Consider the following 19,052-nt stretch of genomic DNA (forward strand, 5'->3'; position numbering starts at 1 on the left):
TTCCCACATGTGCTCATTAACTAATCACAGCTATGATAGAAGGAAAGAAAACAATTGTGCTCAAAATTTCAAGCTGGTAAAGATGGATAAATGGTTTGTATTCCCACTGCTGATCATTCCAGTGACCTCTGCTGTAGATTCAGCAGTTATGCCAACACTTTCACTCTATTCACATATAAGTGTCCTTTTTTGCCAAGGTGCTGCAAGTTCAATACCCATGAAATTGTGGAACAAAACCAGTAAGCACATTGAGAGAGGGAATATAGAAACATGGGGAAAGGGAATTAAAAGAGAAATTTAGAGATTTGAAAGTGATGTATACTTACATGAGTTGAACTACCCTGGTTGGTCTCAAAATAACTGCAAATAATATTTTTACAAGTTTCTGTTGTGGGTAACTCTACAAGTTGCCTTTAATTCAGCTACTTATTAGGAAATCTCACAGACAATCAAATACTGAAATAATAAGTCAAACATTATTGCATTAGACACCTAAAGCAAGTGTAAGCCTGCAACCCACCTTAGCTATTACCGGATTCATGGTGAAATCTGGTCAAGACTTCAATTAACAGTAATCTCTCTCTGGAAGTTTCCAGGGTTCAGACCTTGTGCAGTGTCATTCTTTGAAGTTCTGCCATTGAGTTGTTCTGGTGTTTGATTCTTATAGAGGTTTTTGTCCTTGGTCTCTGAGGTTATATATTGATAATTTCTTCTGAGTCTTTCACATAAGTTACTGCAAGACTGCAGCTGACCATAACAATGTGGAAACAGGTCATTTGGCCCAACACTTCCACACTGACCCTCCGAAGGGTATCCCATCCAGACCCATTTGCCTACCCTATTACTCTACCCTTCGCCTAACTAATGCATCTAGCTTACACATCCCTCAATGCGATTGGCGATTTAGCACTGTCAATTCACCTAAACTTGAACATCTTTGGACTGTGGGACGAAACCGGGGCACCCAGAGTAAACCCACGCAGACGCTGGGAGAAGTTGCAAACTCCACTCAGACAGACAATTGCCCGAGGCTGGGATCGAACCAGAGTCCCTGGCGCTGTGAGGCAGCAGTGCTAACCACTTAGCCACTGTGCTGCCCTAATCAAAAGTAATTTCTTTGTTTCTTGTTATATTTTGCATTGATTGTTCAAAGACACTACTTTCCTGTGATTAAAATTCTTGGAATAAATTCTTCTTCAGGGAAATTGGTTATCCTTGTGGCAATAAGACATAAAGTTTATGTAAACTCGCTAAGACATGGCTAATTCCTTGAGTCTCTGTGTAATAGCCTGTCTTTGGAATAAACTATTAAGGAACAGAGTTATTACTGTGTTTAACAGTTTGTTGGTTTATTCGGTGCACGAACAGTAATTGAAGTTTTGAAGTCTATAATGTCACATTTCTAATCAGTCATAAGATAGATTTTCATACTACTTTTATTCAGGCTTATGACATCGTGGAGACTTTGCTGAACTCTTTAATTGGTGATGCATTATCTGCAATGAGTTCTCTTGACATGAAACAAGAAAACACCCAAACATTGGTAAAACTTCGACAAGAATTGAAAAAACACTGGAGGTTGCTTTAGACCAGAGGTATGCAAATAAATTCAAACATTAAAGCAGACGTTAAAAATTAAGTATCAATCATGCAATGCATTGTACTATGTTGCACCCTGAAAAATGCCATGCAGCAAACTTCTAATCTCAGGCTCGCTGTCCAGTGGGATAATGGGGAGCAGTGTCAAAAACAGGTATTGATATTTTTCATCAACTGTTCAGACATTGTATCAAATATATCTGGAGCAGGTGGGACTTGGATATGGGCCTTCTGATACACAGGACTCCCTTTCAAAAGCAAACATATCCTTAGAAAGGGAGAGAAAAATGGAATACAATTATGCTGGTCAGTTAAGGATAAACTGACATGAAACAAGAAAATTGGGCTTGTTTAAACCTACCTTCTGAACAGACCTGAAATTATCAGCTCTAATTAAAGGCGAAGCTCCCAAGAAATGTGAAATTTTAAAACCTCAAATATAATGATCAAAAAGAGAATGCAATGCTGCCCATGATTTTAATGCTGACCAATTGAACTCCAAAGGTGGTCTCTGCTTGACAGTGTGGTTCAGTTACATACTTCGTTATGTCTATACTTACTCTGACAACTATTAGCCTACTAAATTACTATTTATCCAACTTTTTTTGAGTATATTAATCAGCATTAGAATTGGAATCATAGTGATATGGAAACAGACTCTTTGGTCCAACTAAAGCATGCCGACCTGAAATCCTAAATAAATCTAGCCCCATTTGCCAGCATTTGACCCATATCACTCTAAACCCTTCCTATTCATATACCCATTCAGGTGCCTTTTAAATGTTGTAATTGTACCAGCCTCCACCACTTCCTCTGGCAGCTTACTCCATGTACACACCACCCTCTGTGTGGAAAAAGTTGCACCTTAGGTTCCTTTTAAAGCTTTCCCCTCTCACCTTAAACCTATGCCCTCTAGATTTGGTTCCCCCCCACACCTCATGATCTTATAAACCTCTATAAGGTTACCCCTTATCCTCAGATGCTCCAGGGAAAATAGCCCCAGTCTATTCAGCTTCCCCGATAGCTCAAACCCACCAACCCTGGCAACATCCTTAAATCTTTTCTGAACCCTTTCAAATTTCACGGCATCCTTCCTACAGCAGGTAGACTAAAATTGCACACAGTTGTTTTTAAATATAGTTTACTGAATTATCTACTGATACTATTAATTTCTAATCTTGCTTCTGGTCCTTAAATTTGAACCCATGTCGTTAGTTTTGAATTTGCAGCAAAACTTGTATGATCTGTTTGGCCCCATATTTTCTATAACTAGCATTTTTAGGTCCCATGCCTTTTCTCCCCCTTCAGTCTACCCCTGGTAACAATAAGCATTGTTGCTCACAAAATGGCTCAACACGTTCCTGTAGCGATTCCAATAGCCATATAAGCTAATCTGTATTCCTTTTGCTTCTTTCAGAAAAGAGATGCAACATGTATTTTTTTATTATTCAAAGAACTTCAGAAAATTTTGTTTACCATGCCTGCTATGGAATGACCATGCTACCTCTGTATTTTGAATGGAAATTAGCTGGAATTGCTGATATCACTTTAAAATCCCTAATTTCCTTTAGTAATCATTAGCTACTAATGGATCATCTGAATGTTGGTCCTTCATTTTTTTTTCTGTAAGTGACCATAGCCAGTACCTATTAAGTATTTCCAAAGTTGGATACTTCGTTCCTAACACTGAGTTATTGATTCTAATGCACTGCAAGGTTACATAAATTAGTCATTTCAAAAGGCAAGGAAATTCAGAAATCCTTTGCCCCTCCTAACAACTTTGAAGAAGGGTTTGTAGCAGATTACTTAGTCCATCCTTTCTAGCAAGGAAGGTACATGATAACAAATGCTGCAAAAGCAGAACAAAAAGAAAAATAATTACATAGCAATTCCTATTTGTCCTTTGTTACAAACAGGGAAGTGAGAGAACTAAAACATTAAGTCCCTTCCTTGACTGTTTGTAAATAATGTGTTTTCAAAAAGGATAATGTCTATTTCTTTGCCATTGAGACTTGTCAATGAACTAGGTGAAAGTGAGGACTGCTGATGCTGGAGGTCAGATTTGATTATGTGGTGTTGGAAAAGCACAGCATGTCAGGCAGCATCTGAGGAGCAGGAAAATCGAAGTTTCAGGCAAAAGGCATCCTGATGAAGGGCTTTTATCCAAAATGTTGATTTTTCCTGCTCCTCGAATGTTGCCTGACTTGCTGTGCTTTTCCAGCACCACACTCTTGACTTGCTTATAAGTGAACAGCAGGCCTTCATGAGTTTAAATGAAGAGGAGTATTTATTCTCTTATTCATCCAAAGGAGTGGCTAACACATCATGTGCTCAGGAAACATCCAGTTGGAGAATATTGTTGTAAAGTTTATAATATTAGCTCTAACATAAAGTTAAACGTAGTTACACCTAATACTGTGATTCTGTAACAAAGCTAGCAATTTCAGGCACAGCATTCCTCTTACCTGACTTTAACCCTAGCCAACTGATGAAGGAGCAGTACTCCAAAAGCTTGTATTTCCAAATAAACCTGTTAGACTAACTCCTGGAATTGTGTAATTTTTAGCCTTGTCCACTCCAGTCCAACACTGGTTTCTCCACATCCTGACTTTGAAAGGTCAAGCAAACATTGTCTAGCATCTACCATTTACTACTACTTCTGTTTGTATGCCGCAAGATGGTTTAAAACAGAAATTTTATTGTCAATACTTTACTTTAAATACTTTTAATATAGCACCTATTCAATAGGAAAGAAATTAAAGCACTTTTATAGCTGCCAAGTTATTAAAAGAAGCTTTCTTGGATTCTTTAAACAGCCTGTCAGAATGCAAAGTGGCGTTTTTTAAAATTCTATCGAGTTTATAATGACCTTGTTTCACAATTGATTCAGCCCCCACCCACCCCCGGATATGTTACTTGTGTCTTGGTACTGTTACAAGATTATCTTGTTTGTACCTTTTTCGTTGTTCTAATCTTTCTGCTGTTGGAGGAGAAGGTGTGTTTATCAAAACCAGTCTCTGCATCCAAGGCTGACTGTCTGGAGAAATCTAACTTAAGTTTCCAATGTCTAAAACATTAAAACTACTATTATTGTGCAAATATGTTTAGTCCAATATGTAATTATAATTATTTAAGAGGCCTCAAAGAAGGTGAGTCAAGCTTTCCCTTTTTATTTCATAGTGAGTAAAAACTGGAAATTTCAAATCAGATGGTTTTCATCTGAGCTGCCTTATCTGAGTGTTACAGGAAATATTTCTAGCCCCATCCTACTAAGACTCAGGCATTTTGTTGTCTGTCTGTGAAGGCCAGGAATTGAGCTATATAAAATGCTGCATCTGCTGCAATTTTCCTTGAACATCTTGGATCAGTTTTTAAAAACAAATCACAAGCAGCCATTTTGCCACGTTTAGCCATGGACAGCTACAACATCAGATGAATCTATGATCAGTAATTCTATTGTCCATCCAGAATGATTTGAAATTTGACGCCAGTTCTATATAACTTGGAATGGATGGTGGCCATGCACACACCTTCATGATTAATTCATTTATGCAGTTATCTTTTGGTAAGTGTCAAGCTCTGAGACCGTGGGTCTTGGAATCCATAGATAAGTAAGTCACAAAACATAGGAGGTGTGAATTGCCCAATTTCTTTATAGATATATTCTTTCGAGGGAGGCACTTTAACCCTGATCTTTCAGTTGTCCCTGGAGAGTTGAAATGGTTCAGTGTAGATGCAGAAATTGCAAAAGTCACCTTACCAACAGCAGCTAAATTAGAGACATTTAATATCTACTTTTATAAGCAAAGTCCATTTCAGAAACTCTATATTGAATATAGTCCATCATTAAAATTATGGATACGATATGCTTTACTGAGCACGACACTGAGTTCTTTCCTCCTGAACAACTGATGATTGTGCTTTGTTGGTCCTCAGGAGCCCTGTGGGACTCTTATCCATTGGCATTCTTCATATGTAACCTGAGCAGTGAAAGTAAATTCACTATTCAACTGGAGCAATATTGCATCTGCTTCAATCAAAGCATTCCAGCCATGATCGTGCAAGCTGCTTTAAATAGGCCAAAGAGAGAACCTGAACCATTCCTGAGATGCTATGTTTACAATTTTCATTTTTGTAATGTACTGTATTATGCATTGATCCATTGCAAAAGTACAACTTCATATTTTATTCTCATGAACTCATATTGGTTTGTGGCTTCAATTGTGCTTTCCTCAACTGATGCAAGGTTGAGACTTTGCATACAACGTTCATATGTAATAAATGTAATTTTTCCTCTTTCCAAAATGTATTAAATTAGGCACTTGAGTTTTTTGAAGTTGGAAATTGGAATAACTTGAATTCATACTTTGGAAGCATTATTGGCAACGCATATATTAGCAGTTGCGTTATTATCTTTGAATTCAAATAGTCATAGATTCTCACAGCACAGAAACAGACCCTTCGGTCCAACTTGTCGATGCCGACCAGATATACCAACAAAATCTAGTCCCACTTGCCAGCACCCGGACCATACCCTCCAAACCCTTCCTATTCTTATACCCATCCAAATGCCTTTTAAATATTGCAAACCTATGCCCTCTAGTTCTGGACTCCACACCCCCTCCCCCAACCCAGGGAAAAGACCTTGTCTGTTTATTCTATCTATGCCCCTCATGATTTCATAAACCTCTATACGGTCCCCCCCTCAGGCTCCGACACTCCAGGAAAAAAAGCCCCAGCTTATTCAACCTCTCCCTATAGCTCAAGTCCTCCAACTGTGGCAATGTTCTTGTAAATCTTTTCTGAACCCTTTCAAGTTTCACAACATCCTTCCAATAGGAAGGAGACCAGAATTGCACACAGTATTCCAAAAGTGACCTAACTAGTGTCCTGTCATGTACAGCCACAACATGACCTCCCAACTCCTGTACTCAATACTCTGACCAATAAAGAAAAGCATAGCCTTCCCTATCCTATTTACCTGTCACTCCACTTTCAAGGAGTTATGAACCTGTACTCCAAGGTCTCTTTGTTCATCAACACTCCCTAGGATCTTACCATTAAGAGTATAAGTTCTACTAAGATTTGCAGCACCTCGCATTTATCTGAATTAAACTCCATTAGCCACTCCTCAACCCATTGGCCCATCTGATCAAGATCCTGTTATAATCTGAGGTAACCTTTTTTGCTGTCCATTCCACCTCCAATTTTAGTGTCATCTGCAAACTTACAAATTATACCTCTTATGCTCACATCCAAATCATTTATATTAATGATGAAAAGCAGAGGGCCCAGCACTAATCTTTGTGGCACTCCACTGGCCACAGGCCTCCAGTCTGAAAAACAGCCCCCCACCACCACCCTCTGTCTTCTACCTTTGAGCCAGTTCTGTATCCAAATGGCTAGTTCTCCCTGTATTCCGTGAGATCTAACCTTGCTGACCAGTCTCCCATGGGGAACCTTGTTGAACGCTTTACTGAAGTCCATATAGATCACATCTACCGCTCTGCCCTCATCAATCCTCTATGTTACTTCTTCAAAAAACTAAATTGCTTTGTGAGACATGATTTCCCACATACGAAGCCATGTTGACTATCCCAAATCAGTCCTTGCCTTTCCAAATACATGTCCCTCAGGATTCCCTCCAACAACTTGCCCACCATAGACATCCGGCTCACCGGTCTATTGTTCCCTGGCTTGTCCTTACCACCTTAAATAGTGGCACCACATTAGCCAACCTCCAGTCTTCCAGCACCTCACTTGTGACTATTGCTAATACAAATATCCTGACAAGAGGCCCAAAAATCACTTCCCTAGCTTCCCACACAGAGTTCTAGGGTACACCTGATCAGGCCCTGGGGATTTATCCAGCACTTCCTTCTCTGTAATATGGACATTTTCCAAGAAGTCACCATCTATTTCCAAACATTCTGTATCTTCTGTGTCCTTTTCCACAGTAGACACCAGTGCAAAATACTCGTTTAGTATCTTTCCCCCATCTCATGCAGCTCCACACAAAGGCTGCCTTGCTGATGTTTGAGGGGCCCTATTCTCTCCTTAGTTCCCCTTTTGTCCTTAATGTATTTGTAAAAACCCTTTGGATTCTCCTTAACTCTCTTTGCCAACACTATCTCATGTCCCCTTTTTACCCTCCTGATTTCCCTCTTAAGTATACTCCTACTGCCTTTCTATTCATCTAAGGATTCTCTTGATCTCACCTGTCGATACCTGACATATGCTTCCTTCTTTTTCCTAACCAAACCCTCAATTTCTTTAGTTATCTAGCATTCCCTACACCTACCAGCCTTTCCTTTCACCCTAACAGGAATATACTGTCTCTGTATTTGTAGCATACCTTTAATCTTGACAGCTATGCAACTTGGACCATTAAGTTTCATCTGTCATCTGTAACTTCGGTTTTATTTTTAGCCATGGCATTTGATCGGATAAAACGTTAATATTTACCCTGTATTAACCTTAAAATTAATGAGATCTTTATCGATATGAAGAAGTTCTGTCAAGTTTGGTTTGGTTGGATCACCAGTTTCACCTCAGTTAATGCTGATGATACTATTGCTTTAAGTCTTTGTAACAGTAAGCATTTGACTTGTTCTGTAAACTACCTCTAAACATACTCATGAAAAAAACCTAACATTTTACAGATATGGTATTCTTTCTTAATAGCTAGTCACTGCTTGTGCCTGTGCAGCTTTGTTATTCCACAGTATTTAGCTTTTCACTGGTCTATATTTTCTATACTTTATAAACAGAATGGAGTTTTTTGCTCATGTGATACATTTTTCCTTCTCTCAGGATTTCTGTAACTCCCCTAATTTCTACCTCCAGCACATTTTTGAATAACTTTGTCCAATATTAAATCTTCTTTTGACTGTAATAAATCTGACAAAGGCTCATCAATAAGTCCAACAATTTGTCTAATCTACATTCTAAATTCAAAACGCCATGGTTCATTCTTCCCCAACCCCAACTATTTTGTAGAGATCATTAGTGAAATTATCTGTAGACTCCAAGGATGCTCAGCTATTCTGTTAAATCTTGCTCTTTCATTTTTTTAATATATAATGTGCTGTTGGACTGGGATAGACTTCAGACTTTGACTTTTATATGGTCTCAGATTAAAGTAATTGTCAAAAGTTTGTAGAACTTAACCAAAATATTTTTACAAAACTTATTTTATGCCATTATCTGTAGATACAATTAAATATGACAATGTATATTCTTGTTCAGCTTGTGATTTAGTATTTAATCATGAAGCAATTCTATATCTTCATAACTGGTTTGTCCAATTTTGTGTTCTATTTGGCCTATCTATGATATTAAAGCTTGCAGCTAGCATTTTTGTTGCAATGTCTTTCTATTGTCCTGATTTACCACCTTACTTATTCTATGTAAACTTAAATGCTTTAAGGTATCATAGTGTTTTTGTAATGTTTGTCCTTTGAAGGTCAAGTGATTTTATCTTTCTTGTCTTAAAGCTCTTAAACTGTGCAGTAAAGCAATGCTGTACTATTTCCATTCTTTAAAACTTTTAAATCTGTTAATAGTAATGTTAAGTATCTGCACTGCTTACAAGGAGTTGTTTCTGTATTTTTGCAGTCACAGTGGAGACTCCATCCCTTTTGTGGATATAATGGAGGTTTCCTGCCATCACATAGGCAAAATGGATAGCTTCCCACCTTTTCTTTGCCCAATACCCAAAGTCTATTTTTTTCCATGACTTTCCAAGTAAAACTCTGTGTCTGTGGTCTTCATTTGTTCCCACTGAAAGTCTGGTTTACAGATTTAGGATACTTATTGTGGCCTGGGAACTCTTCTATCTTTTTTTCTCTTCAACTTTTTCTGCTTTAGCTTTCACATCATTCCTTTTGCTTTAATTTGGTTTAACAGCATTTCTGATATTGTTACAACAGTACTGTTTGATTTCCCTACTATATGAATACTTTGTTGTGTCCACTCACTATGATTGTAATTCTCATTGTGAGCTATAAGTAAACTTTAAAAAAAAAAATTCTAACCACCTCTGCATTTTTCGTTAATACCATTAATTCAAAGTTTTCTTTTTTTTACAACAGGGATGTTTAACTTTACTCAGGAGCTCTGATGCATTCGCTATCTATCTGAAACTTCAACATGAAGTGCACCCACAGATTCCCAGTGAGTCTGTAAATTCCAGATAGGTCCGTTCTTTTCTGCTGTTTCTAGATCACACTGCTTCTTCTGAAGATCTTAAGTAAAGACTTCCATCTTTTTAGTGCTCATTTATCTCCTTGTTGATATTTCCCTGAGTTCCAGCGGACTGCTTGTGTTTAATTACTTGCAAGTACTGTCCATTTGTATGAATTGTTCCTCAAGCAAAGCCAGAGCTGCTCTGTGGTTGTGTCCTTATATCTGAGCCAGAAGACTAGGTCTCTCCTGTGTAAATACATCTCCGACCAGGTTGATTAAAATAACTTTTAAAGAAATAAGTACTTTTATGCTCTAAAATCACTTGGTCTGCTAGAAATTTATTCTCCTAGGACTAATGGGTTTTGTTCACCATTGTACCTTGTGGTATTAAGAAACAATGGCCACTGCTGATCCCCATGTGGTCATAGGGTCATAGAGATGTACAGCATGGAAAGAGACCCTTCGGTCCAACCCGTCTATGCCGACCAGATATCCCTACCCAATCTAGTCCCACCTGCCAGCAGCCGGCCCATACCATGTTTATGAAAAGAAAGCTGCTTCAACAAATCCTCTTTCTTGACAAGGTCAAAGCATCTAACTGGGTTTATAATGATAGAAAATCAACAATTTTAACAAAATGAAGCTCCTATGATATAGTTTATTGCAATTAGGTCCAAATTATGTTAGCTAATTAGACATATTAGTAACTGAAGAGACCTTTAGTTAAGGATTTTCATTCAATGAAATGCTCAGGTGTTCTGCCTTATTCTCACCCAAGTCAGATTTCTATCATCAGATTGGTTGGAGTTTAATGAATTATCTAGTGTTAACCCTTTCAGAATTGTGCGTGCAGTGAAATTGTTTGTCACACTAAAGTATGATTTGATACAGAATAGGTTGGGGATCACTACTATAATAGGTTTATACAACAATTACCACTTCTGGAAGGCTCCTAACATCACTCTCAATTTCTTATGTGCACATTCACTAGTCAGTGTGTTTTAAAACTTATTTTGTTACAAAATGGTGTTAGCAGGTTTTATTCCAAGTAAGCTTAATCATTTTAATGCACTTGTGCACATGGTACTGGAAGCCCTTATTAAAATTGTTGGTGTAGCAGCTACGAGTGTTTATGTGAGTAGTATTGTGGCAATCTAAAGGTCAGGACATTTTAAATGCAACTTTCAAAATTATTTGTTTGTATTTTCCTCTATCTTTTATACCAGTTTAAATATCCAATTTGCTGGACATTTTTTTGAACTTCTAGGAATATGGCGCTGAGAGGGGAGGGATGGGAGCTATATCAAAATAGAGTTGGAAAAGTCCCCTGTTTCAGCTTAATTACTAAACTGCACCAGATGTTTACACTTTGATAAACCAAGGAATACTTTCTAAATGGGAAGAAAATATAACCTATTCGGTAAGATCACACTGCTCAATTGTTTTGGGATTATGGGAAGTTTTAGCATAAATTTGAAGCCTACCCATACATCACAATTTTAAATGTATTTGTAGTGTCTTTTCCTGATTGTTGCCAAGGTGGAATCTTGACCTTTTTTATATCTGGTTTGAACTTTGCTTTATTATGTTTGCAAGGTTGCATTTAGGGCTGCACTCATTACTCCATCATTCCCTGTTTGTAGAGATGTTTCTGCTGAGCCAACCAGACTGAAGTATTGTGAATTTAACTGAGCAAGCTGCAGAGAAGAAATGTGTATGAGGGAGTATAGGTTAATTCAGAGTCAGATCAGAATCTAACAGGGAAAAAAGGATTGGATTACGATATTGAAAGAAAAGTAAAACAAAACTTGCATCTTTAAAATATCCAATAAGTAAAACAAAAACAGAAGTCCTGAGGAAGGGTCACCAGAACCGAAACATTAACTCTGATTTCTCACTACAGATGCTGCCTGATCTGCTGAGCTTTTCCAGCAACTTTTCTTTGATTTGCAGCAACCACAGTTCTTTCGGTTTTTACCCAGTAATGAAAACCCGAATTAATGAGACTGAACATTTGTGAATTAACCTTCAGTGCTCGAGTTGTTGATTGGCAAGTTGACGTTTGTCGGATTGTTAGAAGGGGATGTGCATTAGAAAGAACAATGCTGTTATCTGTAAATGGTGAAGCAGACGTGGTGATACCAGTTTTATAAAGTTAATGGCGCAGCTATATCATCTAAGTAGCAATTTTTGAATGAGTCTAACTAAGCACCGTCTTTAATGTTATTCTAATATTTTTACATGAATGACAATGAGGCCATCAGCCTTCCCATTGATTAATTTGGTACTTCCTTCCTTACTGTTCTCGCACCGAAAGTAAACCCATGCAATTGCGTTTTGAAGAGTTTATATAATACAGCTACATTCTTCCGTATGCAATACTCCACAGTTTAAATAATAATGCAGTTACATCGTTAACAGGCCAATTCCAACCTACACGTTTACAAACATTAACAGATGTACATTATTTTACATTATAAATTTATATTTACAATATGCAAATTGTGTATTAATATGTCACATACAATATACGAAACCAATCGTCGTCTAGCATCTATGTTGCTTCCATTTACGAGCGGCGAGTGTGATTGGAGTATCCTTTCTATGCCACAAGTAGATTTTATTCACGATTACATTGGTGTCCTGAACATTGCCAATAAGGACGTACTGCACGGCGCGGTTGCTGCTGGGTGTCAGCTTGTGGGCGCAGCTTGTATTGATCAGGAGCCACTGCTGAATAATAGTGCGTGATCCAAAGGGAAACAGCGAACCAGGGCTAATCATCTCCACCCATCCTTCCACCTCGTACTCGGAATCTCCTGAGGCACGCTTCCTTTTCGTCAGGGTAACTTTCACAGCTGTGGGTAAAGCAACAAGGGGCCATCAATAACTTTGATACAGAAATGTCCAAGGCAAGGAAGTGCACGGTCGTTTCGCGGTGTCAAACAAACGCCCAGTTTCCATTTGTCCGGTTGTGTGTGTGTAATCTCTCTCCTCCACTTTAAAACAAAAGCTCCCCCAGACTTACCGAAATTGTTCTGACAAAATGCTTGCAGAACTCTTTTGTGGGCTCCTGGTTCCTCTGTAGTAGGACAGCCCTGGCACGTTGGCTTGGGGAAAACTGCAAACCAGAGAGACAACGATCATGACAGTTATTGCTGATTTCCACTCTCACGCTTTAAAAACAAGCAATTAACCAAAGTAGAATTGAATCGCGACGTGGTCCATTAGGTCGCTTTTTTGTTTGAACAGGATGCGACGTGACGCTGAGACAAGTAGAATTTCTGGCAGCTCTCACATTTTCGATAGGAAGAAGATTCGGTGCCGAACGATGTGAGGCAGGTGTCCTCCTCGGCGGGGAATCGATCACAGTCAAAGACATCGGGCCAGGACTGTCCGTGGCAGGTGAGAACTTGGCTACAGCTGTCCCTGACAGCTACACACAGACTCCTGCAAGGCTGAAGGAACCTGCAAACCACACAATGGAGCAATATTACTCATTTTCCCCCCCAATGTTCCCCCACCAGTGACGAAACAAGATGCAGATTCTGCTCAATAATGTTCTCAACGACCACAATCAAAGGAGGGTTTAGGAGAAGTAGCCAGGCGGAGCATTGAAAGCGGAGGACCGTACTTACGTGTCTAAACAGACGGGAGCAAACAAGGAGCAGAGAAAGGTGCCACTCTGTGAGTGACAGCCAGTACGAAGCAGCGTCTCCCACTCAACAGATTTCAGGATAACTTCCCTGAGTGTCGTGTGGCCCATCAGATTGGGAAGCCTCATTTCTGAGTATCCAACATCCTGACACAAGCCCATTTCTTTCGGTACGTTTACGCACTTTGTCGATATTCCAATGTCAAAGCAATCGATTAGCGCAAACGACAGGGCACAGACCAGCGAAAGGAGACCAGGCATCTCTCAGGTGTGAGCCCAAAAGTAAACCGCAGATTTCTTTTCTCTTTGCTCCAGCGTTTGTGGCAGTATTTATATCTGTAGTGATGTGCTTTATCAATTATCAGCAACCTGTCAAAATACTTCAGATAAGCCCCCGACTCTATTCTCCATTTAAATGATGGTTGCGATTATAGTGGAGGCAGAGGTGATAAACACAGCACCGTTTCCAGGGGGTGCATTGATTCACATGTAGCGACTCAGTGCCCTGAGGTTTACTGCACTTTCTTTGTTTCTCTTGCTTGGTGTCTCTGGCTTGTACTTAATATTTAAAGCAAATCTCAAATGTACGCAGTTCCAAGTTCGACTTTAGGGATGTTGCGCATAGTTTTCAGTAGACAGGCAGACTCCAGCAACCCAATTGTCTCTGTTGTGCTTTGACAAATGCCAAACGTGAGAAATGAAACAAAAGAATGAATTAACCGAGTGAGGACGTTTCTGCCAGTGCTAATTGTCTCGACTCTCTTGTCTTCAGCACCCGGAGACATGGTTCTGGCCCTTGATGACCGTGATGTCTGGAATCCCACCAAAGGTATGAAAGGTTGAAAAAGTGGAAAACGGAAGATAACACTTGTTCAATTTCAAGTCTCGCTAAAGGACCGTAACATTTCAGGGAGAAATAAATAATGGTGGACTCGGGTTTAACAAGTTCGGTACATAATAAATCTGAACATCCGCCAGACGAACATATTGGGATTTGTATTTGGAACTTGTACTGCAGTAGACTAAAATTTTATAAATTCATACATGGATCATAGAAACATTATACGTGTGTCATTGTAATGGTTGATAAGATTGAAGAATAGGCCAAACTACATTCGACACCTCAGTTTTTTCCCCCTCAGAAATAACGTTTCACGGTTGATTTTACGTGTGTCCCTAAACTAATTTAATCAATCAACGAATTACAATTAATTTATAGTTTTGTTTGTTAAAACGAGTCACAAATTAATTACAAATTGCAATTACAAATTCATTTTAACAAATGTAATTATAATTGTACCAAAGTTAGTAACTTATCATTGATTCCTGGAGAAGGGCTTATGCCCGAAATGTCGATTCTCCTGCTCCTTAGATGCTGCCTGACCTACTGCGCTTTTCCAGCAACACATTTTCAGCAGCTAATTAAGGTTTCAAAAGACTGGCATGTAAGTTCCTGACACAAATCTTTGTGCTGCTAAATCCAGGTCCATTATTTCATTGCTAGAATTCCATACTCACGAAAAACTAGATCTGCAATTCTGCTGGTGGAATTCATTTCTGAAATAAAAACTTACTGTTTTCTTTTAAATGTCACTCACAGTTGTACCTGAGACCCGGGAACTTAGCTTTGACAAAGAATTGAAATCAGACCTCCGTAAGTAGAAATGCTATAAGTGCCACCTGGTCATCCAGCAAATGTGGAGTGATTAAGTGTGTTATCATATTTAATGCATTCTTGCCCAGCACATCAGAAGAACTTTCTATTCTTCTTTAAACAATGACATGCAATCTTTGCTATCTGCCTGAACCAGTGAAATACTTACTGAACCAGTGAAATACTTAACTGGGACTTTGTTTAATATTTCATCAAAATGCATCCTCAGTATTTTTCCCTATATTGAGTTCAAGTTCAGAATATTCTGACACAGAAGTTCACTCAAAAAGTTAATGCAAATAATCTGCTACCCAGACTCTAAAAACACAAAACTCAAAGTGGCCTTATGCAGCTTTATTGTCCAAGTTCATATATTTCAATATGTTAAGGGAAAGTAATAGTAAAAGATCTTTATCATTAAATTATATCTGATGGTTCTCATATTTCATCTCTAATTCATTAAAATATCATACTTATTAAATCATCCAGCGCCTCTTCTGGCAGGCAGACACCTGCCCAACAGACAGAAGTCTTGCATGCATGATTTGCTTTTCATTGAAGAGATGAGGCAATGCAGAGGCAGGTCTGATTAATTATTTATAAATACCTAAATTGTTCACACTTCATTAAATGCAATCAACATGAGTCAGTCCTACTCCTTCCTTATCTGTCTTGTAAATTCTTCACATTCAGGTATTGTAACTACCATACCTTTCCCCACCCATCCAATTCAAGATGTTTGGTAAAATGTTAAATGGGGATTATAAATGAAAGGATTATTTTGAAATCTCACCATTATAATTTTTGTAAGAGTTTGCTTGTTGAAAAATTCAATTGATGTCTTTTTATTTTTCCAAATTATGTTTAAAGTGTATTCTCAATCCAGTCAGACATCTAGGAACATGGAAGGATGAGTAGGTCATTCAAGCCTTCAAACTTGCTCCACCATTCTAAATCATGGCTGTTCAGCCATCCTTATGCCTTATTCTCATGCTCTTCCCATATCTCTTGATATCTAACTAAAACTCTCTGCAGACTGAAAACAAAAAAATGCTGGAGATTACAGTGGGTCAGGCAGCATCCATGGAGAGAAAGCAAGCTAACGTTCCGAATGTAGATGGCTCTTCATCAGAGGTCTGAAGAGTCATCTAGACTCAAAACAGCTTGCTTTCTCTCCATGGATGCTGCCTGACCTGCTGAGATTTCCAACACTTTGTTTTCAGTACAGATTCTAGCATCTGCAGTAATTTGCTCCTAAAAGTCTATCTGCATTGAAATTAATTAATGACTGAGCTTCCATGTCCCTCTGTCACATCTGCTTCATGGCCATCTCTATTCCAGATAAGATGTAGCACCAATTACTTCATCATGTTTTTTTTTCATTTTCCGTGCATGCAGATCTGTTGGAGTGACTGTTTTTCTTCAGTTACAATTCTCTCAGAAAACCTATGAAATTATTTTGTTTAACAGTAACATACATCATGTTGTGTTTTTAATGTTAAGATTGCACTATGGTTACCCAAGAGAAGAAAGAGGACAAAAAGCAGCTAAGTATTTATAAGAGGTGAACAAAGACTTGATAAGTAATTTGTATTTTACAAAGAATTTTAGTGAAAGTAATAGAGAGGTGGAGGGGTCATAGCATACTTAGCATCATTCATACTGTGGGTTAAACCAGACAGTCTGTATTGTTGAACAAAACAGTGCATTCAAACACTGATCCACCGAGAGGGCTCCTGATGCACACACTGCCAACCAATGTCTGAAAGTGAGATGCATTACAGCAACATTCCTGATTCTTCTCTCTTGTTTCGTGTTGCATACTAATGGCTGCCTTGAGATACATAGTCAATTAACTCAGAAATTATAACAGTGGTCAAAGAGAATTATTAGGATATTACAATCTTGTGTTCATGTTAATTTTATAAAATATAGTTTGAAACAGTATTTCAAAGATACATCAATAAAGACATTTCTATTTCTAAATTTTCACCACATACAATCCAAATTTGAACAAATCTTCATTCAAAATTCTAACAGATTTTGCAATGGTCAGTGTTTGGCTTTCCAATTTGCTTAATTAAAAACAAGAAATTTGTAGAGCAAAATTCTCTGTAACTGAAATAATTAGTGAACATTTATGGACCTTGTAATTTATAGGTAGAAACAAATCAGGTCTAAGAGCACAATGCTGGAAATCTGAAATAGGAAAAGAAATGATAGGAATTACTCAACAGGTCTATCAGCATCTATGCAAAGAAACAAAAAATAGACATAATGATAACATTTACTTTATTTCTTTGTCCACAGATTTGGCCACATCACCTCAGTATTTCCCATTTTTCTGTTTTATTTCAAAAGATTAAGGAATCAATTTTTACAGATCATCAGAGTTGTTGCCCCATTCCATTTTGTAAAGAACATGCCCTTCAGCGTTGGGCTTAAATTCAGTCTTTTGCCCACTGATCTTTAGCCACCAAGTTTGAAGAGAAAAGACATTTCAGAGGAACTCCTTGCAAGTTTGCCCCTGTGTCTTGGTAAGATGGGCATCCATTGGCGTAGGTTGCATGTGGCCCATGTGGGTGGATGGTCTGGCTGCCTGGCTCTTTGCAGTCATGTCACCATTCTCCCTCTAACTCCAACCACCCCCCCAACCCCACCCAAAACCACCCCACCCATTATTAGAGACAATACTCAGTCCTACCTGCCTATCATCTTTTCCACCTATCCACTCCACCCTCTCCTCCTTGACCTATCACCTTCATCCCCTCCCCCACTCACCCATTGTACTCTATGCTACTTTCTCCCCACCCCCACCCTCCTCTAGCTTATCTCGCCACGCTTCAGGCTCACTGCCTTTATTCCTGATGAAGGGCTTTTGCCCGAAACGTCGATTTCGAAGCTACTTGGATGCTGCCTGAACTGCTGTGCTCTTCCAGCACCACTAATTCAGAATCCAGGTCTTCTATGACCAGAGTGACTGTAGTGACTAGATTGTTGGGCACAACCTAATGTCTTGTTTAAACTCAGCAAAATTAAGTAAATACATACTTGCAAACTAAATATTGACTCCGATGATAAAATCTTGGGAAATTCCAAAGTAAGAGATGAGACTAGATAGAAGTTGTTTAGCACCCAGATTGAAATAATCCAAGATTAACTCAAGTCAAATTGTTTTTTTTCTCATTTGCTTTCAGACTTTACAATAAGACAATAATGGAATATATAGTAACCGGGTTTCATTTACAAAACCAGAAATGGTTAGGCTGATTGAATTCCTGTGGATAAGTATCTCTGTATAGTCCTTAAACAACTGAACACAAAAATTTGTGGATGTATTGAGGGAAGGATTTCATAATACTATGAAATAGTTACATTTTACACATCTGTTCTCTTATTTCTTTTGTACTTTGACTTGCACAATAGTTAGGACATGTTTGATAAAAGTCACCAATAATTCATCTAAGTGACAATTCTTCACATGTGAACTTACTAAAACAGCAAAGGACAAGTTTTCTCATATGTTTTCCACGGAACTGAATCAATGAATTCCTACAGAGTGAAAGCAGGCCATTTAGCCCATTGGATCTATACCAACCCTCTGAACAGCATCACACTCAGACCCACCCCACATTTCTCATGACTAATCCACCTGCACGTTTGGACATTATGGGCAATTTAGCATAACCAATCCACTCAATCTGCACATTTTTGGACTGTGGGAGGAAAACAGAGCACCTGGAGGAAACCCAGGCAGACACAGGGAGAATATGCAAACTCCAAACAGTCACCTGAGGCTGAAATCAAACCTGGGTCTCTAACGCTGTGAGGCAGCAGTGCTAACCATTGAGCCACTGTGGTGCCGCACTACACTTGGTTTTTACATCAAAATGTTATTATGTTTGATGTCACTTCATGTATCCTGATTCCCTGTCAGTGTGTATTCTCATATTTTAC

The 19,052-nt window shown here is 38.6% G+C and overlaps 2 protein-coding genes across 2 annotated transcripts in view; one reads left to right on the forward strand and one right to left on the reverse strand.

The window, feature by feature from the left end:
• The window catches only part of hdac10 (histone deacetylase 10), a 39,289-nt gene extending 30,334 nt beyond the window's left edge, over positions 1 to 8,955 (forward strand). Inside the window, exons 20-21 of the mRNA XM_072562607.1 lie at positions 1,445 to 1,595; positions 5,536 to 8,955. Coding sequence (XP_072418708.1) covers positions 1,445 to 1,588 — 144 coding nt within the window. The 3' untranslated portion in view covers positions 1,589 to 1,595; positions 5,536 to 8,955. The remainder of the gene's footprint in view (positions 1 to 1,444; positions 1,596 to 5,535) is intronic.
• A 3,132-nt stretch (positions 8,956 to 12,087) lies between these two features.
• Positions 12,088 to 13,702, reverse strand: szl (sizzled). Its single transcript, XM_072562056.1, has 4 exons — positions 13,425 to 13,702; positions 13,085 to 13,254; positions 12,815 to 12,907; positions 12,088 to 12,644 (listed from the first exon to the last, which is right to left on the reverse strand). Exons 1-4 carry the CDS (start codon positions 13,700 to 13,702, stop codon positions 12,334 to 12,336), a joined length of 852 nt encoding a protein of 283 aa, XP_072418157.1. The 3' UTR covers positions 12,088 to 12,333.
• Positions 13,703 to 19,052: the final 5,350 nt, after the last annotated feature.

The sequence above is a fragment of the Chiloscyllium punctatum genome, chromosome 44, assembly GCF_047496795.1.
Source record: "Chiloscyllium punctatum isolate Juve2018m chromosome 44, sChiPun1.3, whole genome shotgun sequence".
Classification (NCBI taxonomy): domain Eukaryota; kingdom Metazoa; phylum Chordata; class Chondrichthyes; order Orectolobiformes; family Hemiscylliidae; genus Chiloscyllium; species Chiloscyllium punctatum.